We start from the raw sequence: 7,436 nt of genomic DNA, 5'->3' as shown, positions 1-7,436 counted from the left end.
GGCACATAAAAGACACCATTTCGAGCGTGGCCGTTGCCAGTATCGCCTGACTGGCCTTCGTGCAGGTGACACGTAAAAGCACCTACTACACTCTCTGAGTGGTTGGCGTTTGGAAGGGCATCCAGCTGTAGAAACTCTGCCAAATTTAGATTGGAGCCTGGTGTTGCCATCCGGTTTCACCAGTCCTCAGTCAAGTCGTCCAACCCATGCTAGCATGGAAAGCGGACGTTAAACGATGATGATGATGATACAGTAGTAAGATTCTGTAAGAAGAGACAACACAAAACTCAGAGTGACACTGTGGAGGGAAGCTGCACCATCAAACAAATGAGCAAACTTTTCTATTTAGATTAAGTATTCTTTTCTCTTATTTGTAAATCCAAATATATACCCATTTTTAGCACTAAATTCAGGAAATTGGCCATCCACCTTATTGCCTACCACTCAGACAAACATATAAGCCAGATAGACTTCACACTCAACAGATAACACTCTGTTCCTACAGAAGTGTCGCTCTGTCTCTATAGAACTGTATCCTAATTTCCTATACACCCATTCACTAAACCCCGAAAGAGATGTCCAATAAATCTATATGCATCATTCAAGTAAATCCTTATAGACATGTCTGCTAAGTTTCTATGCAACAATACTTCTGTGAAACAACATTGTTTATTAAGGAATGAAATATTCACAATGTATATTAATGTAGATTTGATAAAGAACTTAGCACTGTACTAGTTGTTTTTGAAAGCCACTTTGGCAGTGCTTATTAATGTGGAATTTGGTACAAAACAGAATATTGTACTGGGTATTATTAACATCAGAGCAATTCACTGGAATTATACCACTTTTCTGTTTCCTTCATTGATCTACAGTAAATCAAATAACAACCTTTACAGTAACAATAGTTCTGATAGTCTGTGAGACACAACAGACAAGTGGTAGAGCTGGGTGAGAAGGTGAAAGTGAATAACTCTATTTTGGTTTTATACAAAGCACGGATATGCTTATTCATCTATTCCATTATTCGTTCATTTTTCCATCCATTCATTCATTCCTCTATTTGTTCATTTCTTCATTCAGCCATTCCTCTTTCTATTCATTCATTTATTAATTCATTCTTCCATTCCATCAATCATTCCTCTTTTCTTCATTCAATCTTTCAAACAAGAACTTAGCAACAGACTGAGTCCATGATGTAGGTTTGGTTACCATCTAAGTAACTGAATCTTCAAAAAATGGCAACCAAATCTCCCTCAAATCACATTCTACCTTGTTAATGAAGAGAAAGATACATTTAACTTTTAGTCCTAGATACACTAACACCTGAAAATAAGGTGAGATGGTCACATCTAGAGTGTCTTTGATCATAGATCTATTCAATCTGCAGTTAATCAATAACAACTAAGTTTATTTCAGTTCATTTTTCATAAGATTAAAGAACTTGCATTTTGAATAGGATATAAAGTTTTCCTTATGAACTTTGAATGTTATGTAGGTTTTTGCCAGAGTGGAGCATTCTACACAACCTTCAATATTTGTGTTGTGAAAATCTTTGCTTCATTGTTCATTATGTTGTTTGCATTGGGACATTTTTTATATGTGCTTTGTCATAATGCTTGATGATAATCTGTTGTGTATATTTCAGTCAGATTCATTTACAATTCCATTTAATTTACATTAGTCAGCTTCAGTCAGGTGATAAAATGTACAACAATGTTAGGCTGACAATCAACTGAGAGTGAGGTAGTCTGGCCTGCTTGTCACAAACACATAACAGCAGAGATACTACAATAGGATAACTAATGATGGTCAATTATTTAGTGTCATGCTCTACCCAGTTTTTAATAGGATCTAATGGATAGTTATGATATATTAAATATTAAACAGAACAAAACATAGTGGACATGTAACAGAGAAGAAATAGAACTTTTAGAACTGGCACTTCATCAGTTATGATAATGAGTGTTCTAGTTGATCCAATCAACCGAACAACCTGCTGATGAAATTAATGTGCAAGTGGCTGAGCATTCCACAAACATTAATGTAGTTCTCAGAGAGATTCAGCATGACACAGAATGTGACAAGGCTGGGCTTTTGAACTACAAGTACAACTCATTTTTGCCAGCTGGGTAGACAGAAGCAATGAGAAATACAGTGTCTTGCTCAAAGATACAATGTGCCATTGGGAATTAAAATTATGACCTTACGATTGTGAGCCAAATGCTCTAAATGCTTAACCACATGCCTTCATGGAGAAGAAATATATACATGATAATGAAAACAACTTAACAGAGGTAGTTAAAGGATCATACTCACGGTATTTAATATAATAAAAAATATTATCTAAATTAACAGTCCATAACCTGACCCAGGATCGCTGTTCAGGGATATACTGATCCCCTTCGATGAGCAAGGAAGAAGATTTTTTGCTGGAAAAAGAAACAAATAAGTTTAAATTATATGTATATATATAAGCAGTAGTATCAGCAGTAAGCAGCGATGAGGAATAAAGAAACTTTAGTCAAAATATGCTTATGACATATTTGAACTTTTAAAGGCAAACTCACAGCAGTTACCAAAAAATTCTTGCTTACGGCGAAAGGTGTAAAACACCTTATCTGCTCAGTGTCTTCCACTAATGGACTCACCGAAGGTTGTCTCTCTTCAGTATCTCCTACTGAGGAAGGCTAAAGAACTTGAAATGCATCTAGGAGTCAACAAGTGAGAGACACTGAACAGTTTTTACACCTTTTACCATGAATGAGAACTTTTTTCCATGGTAACTGCAGTGAATTTGCCTTTTGAAGTTAAAATATGTTACAAACATATTTTAATTAACCTAAAGTGCATGTGTGTCTGTGTGCGTGTGCATGTGCGTCTTAGCCATCATCACCAAAACACACATAAGTATGTATGTAATATCATCAACAACAACTGTTCTAATAATTTCTTAAAGAAAGATCAAGAATCCAATAAGAATAACAGTTGTTTGTGGCATCAAAACTCTGCTTCTGAGCAATCTAAGCATTCACCTCAAAATTCATGATTCTATCTGAAAACACACAATCATCCAAACTATTGGGTTGCTCTTGCATTACAACAAATTAACTTTAATTATTTTTGTTAATGAATTTTTAATAATTTATTACTCAGACACAAAGCTTGCTTTTGTAGCAGAGTAATATAGTTCGTTATATCAATTATTGCCCTGAAAACAATTGGTTTTGTATTCTACAGCAATAGTCAATTCACAGTCTTTACACCTACTACTGCTGTTGCTTCTACTACTACTACTACTATGGAAATGTATGGAGTAGCAGAAAGAGAACTGAATTAACAGCAGGAGAGGAATCTTCTGGAGGAACAATGTATCCCCACTAATCTTTGTACTGGGAATGATTCTTTTGAGTGAAATACTGCTGAAGACAGATTTGGGGTATGATCTGAGAAGTGGCAATGGAAAGCTTAATCACCTGTTATTTATGGTTGATTTGAAGTTGTTCACAAAACGTGAGACAGAACTGGAGAGTCTAGTCCACTCTGTGCATATTTTCTCAAATGATATCAAGATGGAGTTTAGACTTTCAAAATGTGTTGTGATGGTGATGAGATGAGGAAAGTTTGCCGGAACAGAAAGTATATGTATGTCAAGTGATGAAATGATGAAGGCAATTGAACTTGAATCTAGATATAAATACCTGGGAATACTTGAGGCAGAGGCTATTAAACATAAAGATATGAAAGAAAAGACAACAAAAGAGCATTTGTGGTGACTGAGAAAAATACTGAATTCAAAGTTGAATGCCAGAAACATAATTTTGGCAATAAATTCATGGTACAGTTGCAGTGGTTCAACAAGGCACTGGAATTCTGAAGTAGACAGAGGATGAACTAAAGGATCATCTAAACATGAAGAGAGCAAGTAGAGAAAGAGGTTAGGGTTAGGGTAAGAAAATTCTAACTGGGACCCACCTGCAAGGTCATGCTCTGTTTACCTTGATATGAGATTACCATGTTGCGCACATATGGTTGTGATGCATGTGCCTGATATACCCCTATCAGATGAGGAGTCATTATGGGTATACTGGGCTTCATATATTTTACCCCAGTATCACTTTGATGGCATGCACTGCTCTTTCAATCAATAATAATAATAGTCCTTTCTACTAAGGGCATAAGACCCAAAATTACATTGACCCCAGTGTTTCACTGGTACTTATTTTATCAACTGGCAGAATTTGAACTTAGAACATAAAGACGGATGAAATATCACTAAACATTCCACCCGGCCCGGCATGTTAGCAATTCTACCATCTCACTGCCTTAAGAAGAAGAAGAAGAAGAAGAAGAAGAATATCAACAACAACAAAAACAACAATGAAATAATAAAAAATTTTCTAAGGTAAGGCAGCAAATACCCTACAGCCTCAACAACAATGGTCATAAAGACACCCCAATCTCTGTAGATACCACAAAATATACTGGAACCTCAGGAACAACAATAGTCACAAGACACCACTATCTTCATAATATTGGTACTACAACACCAACAAGAATATTCAGAAATGATGTCTACTTTAACAAGTGTCAACAAGAATAGAACACAACTACCACACACTACCACAACCAACACTATTACTACTAGTAGTACTACACACCACTTAATTACTCTCACCATACCATCACATATCCACACACACACACACACACACACACACACACATTCACATCTGATAGTCTCCAGGACATTCAACATTTATTATTAAAAAGGTTGAAATGTCAGTAAAACACCAAAAGACTTGAGATTCTATAAAATATGGGGTTTTTGCACTTGTAGAACTCTTGAAGAATAATTCTTGTGCCAAGCTGACATTTCAAGAAGGCAAATTATGAACAAAAACAAACAATAACAAAGTCAATGTATTGCTAAAGTGTAATGAAAAGATTCTGGATTAACTCCTCACAGAAACAGACTAAAGTTAGAATTCCTTGCATAATTCCTGACATTTCAAGATTTGGTTGAGTAGAAGGGTACAATGACAGCAGAGTAAGTTCTTGTAAAGAGTATTTGTAGAAATCGGAATTTTACAACAATGTAGTCATAGCAATAGAAGTTTTGCTACAGTGTAGTCATGATAACAGAGATTTTGCTACAGTGTACTCAGAGCAACAGAGATTTTATTACAATTTAGCCATAGTAACAGAGATTTTGCTACAATGTAGTCATAGCAACAGAGATTTTGCTACTGTGCAGTCATAGTGACAGAGATTTTGCAACAATGTAGTCGTAGCAACAGAGATTTTGTGACAATGTAGTCAGGGCAAAGGGGCTGTTTGGCTGAAAACTTCCTTCACTTACATCAATAATGATTTTGAAAAAGGCATGAATATCACAAATTCTCATCTATTAGACCTATAAATAAACTTGTGTCTTTCTGCTGAAGTGAAAATAAGCAATTTACAAATTCTGCATACATGTATGTGTGTATCTTTTTCTGTGTGTGTACAAAATTGTTTCTGAAGATAAAACTATATTTCTTTTATAGCCCACAGGGGGCTAAACATAGAGAGGACAAACAAGGACAGATAAGGGGATTAAGTCAATTACATCAACTTTTTTTAATCGACTTCGGCAGAATTTGAACTCATAACATAACGGCAGATGAAATACTGCCAGATAAAACTATATTACAACTTTTATAACTGGCCTAGAATACAGGGTAATGGCTTCATACTGTCACATGCCAAGAAGTTGCCCTAATTCACTGAGTCATACTATGACAAGACAGAATCCACAATACAATGTACAGTTCATAGTGAGGACACTTAAAATCCTTAATTTGTTGTGTTGAACTCCCCAACCCTTTTCAGACAAAACTTACCTACTGGGGTTGAATCAAATAATGGAAACATCATTTTTTTTATTTAACTGTTTTTTCTATTAGCAACATGGCAAATCCAAAACTGTTATTAGTCTGTATAAATATGTGGTGTGTGTGTGTTCAGATGCATTATGTATGCTTCATGCATCATGATATAGTCCTGTTTTTTCTCTTGCTTTTTTTTATTCTTGTTTCAGTCATTTGACTGTGGCCATGCTGGAGCACCACAGATGTTTTATGTTTTTCTTGTTTCAATAATTAGACTGTGGCCATGCTGGGACACTGCCTTGAAGAATTTTTAGTTGGACATTTTTTTTTTAAGCCTGCTACTTCTATCAGTCACTTTTGCCAAAATCACTAAATAATGAGGATGTAAACAAACCAACACTGGATGTCAAGTAGTGGTGGAGGACAAACACAGACACAAAGACACACACACACGACAGGCATTTTTCAGGTTCCATCTACCAAATCCACTTTCAAATTTTGGCTCAAGGCCATCAATTTTAGGGGAGAGAGTAAGTCAATTACATCAGCCCCAATGTTCAACTGGCACTAATTTTATCAATTCCAAAAAGATGAAGTACAAAGGTGACCTCAATGGAATTTGAAGGCAGAACATGAAGACGGACAAAATGCACTAAGCATTTTACCTGGTGAAATAGCACCTCTACTAGCTCACCACCCTACTATAGCCCTAATGTTCAATATCATAACCACTGCCAATGCTTGCTAGAGTCCTCAATCCTAACAACCACAACCACCAATATTAACTGCTATAACCATTAATACTATAAACCTACAATAAATTACAAGACTAACTTTTATAACCACCAATACTAACTTCTCAACTACTAAAACATGAAAGGAATTTTCTAGCTATATTCCTCTATGTGTGTGGAAAGTATTTCTATTGCATCTCCTTTATCAAATAACTGATTTCATTGTTCATAAACTCATAGCTTATCTAATAAAAAGACATGCCGAATAGAGCTCAACCATTTCTGTAATATCAAGAAAACTTGTTTGAAATAAAAAATTAAAAAATTTCAAAAAGCCAAAATGAAAATTCTCAATTTAATTTCGTTTAGCAATTGTTGATATAAAATTGAACCTTCTTCCTTGCTGTAGTTTGTCAGATGTATATGCAAGCAATCAAGCAAACACTTGCAAGCTTCAGTAGTTTGTGAGATAGCATGTTAGATAGAGAGAGAGAGAGACATAAGCAATCAAGTAAGCAAACAGTTTGGGGAAAAACCAGTAGCACATAATTTTTAAATGTTTGAGTATTTTAAATGGTGATAATGATAGCAGGCGCAGGTGTGGCTGTGTGGTCAGAAGCTTCCTTTCCAACCACATGGCTCTGGGTTCAGACACATTGGGCAAGTGTCTTCTAATATGGCCTCAAACTGACCAAAGCCTTGAGTGGAATTGGTAGAGAGAAACTGAAAAGAAGCCTATTGTATATATGTATGTGTGTATGTATGTATGTATGTATATATATTTATATAAATATATATATAAATATATATATATATATTAACAGAATGA

General features: G+C 35.3%; 1 protein-coding gene across 35 annotated transcripts in view; it reads right to left on the bottom strand.

Moving 5' to 3' along the window:
• The window catches only part of LOC106870491 (fas apoptotic inhibitory molecule 1-like), a 130,554-nt gene that overhangs the window by 3,960 nt on the left and 119,158 nt on the right, over positions 1-7,436 (bottom strand). For all 35 annotated transcript variants that reach the window (XM_052974785.1, XM_052974786.1, XM_052974788.1 and 32 more), the window contains one exon: positions 2,320-2,432. In XM_052974785.1, the coding sequence (XP_052830745.1) occupies positions 2,320-2,432 (113 nt within the window). The remainder of the gene's footprint in view (positions 1-2,319; positions 2,433-7,436) is intronic.

This window comes from Octopus bimaculoides, chromosome 19 (genome assembly GCF_001194135.2).
Source record: "Octopus bimaculoides isolate UCB-OBI-ISO-001 chromosome 19, ASM119413v2, whole genome shotgun sequence".
Classification (NCBI taxonomy): Eukaryota; Metazoa; Mollusca; class Cephalopoda; order Octopoda; family Octopodidae; genus Octopus; species Octopus bimaculoides.
This window is presented reverse-complemented; position numbering and strand designations above follow the sequence as displayed.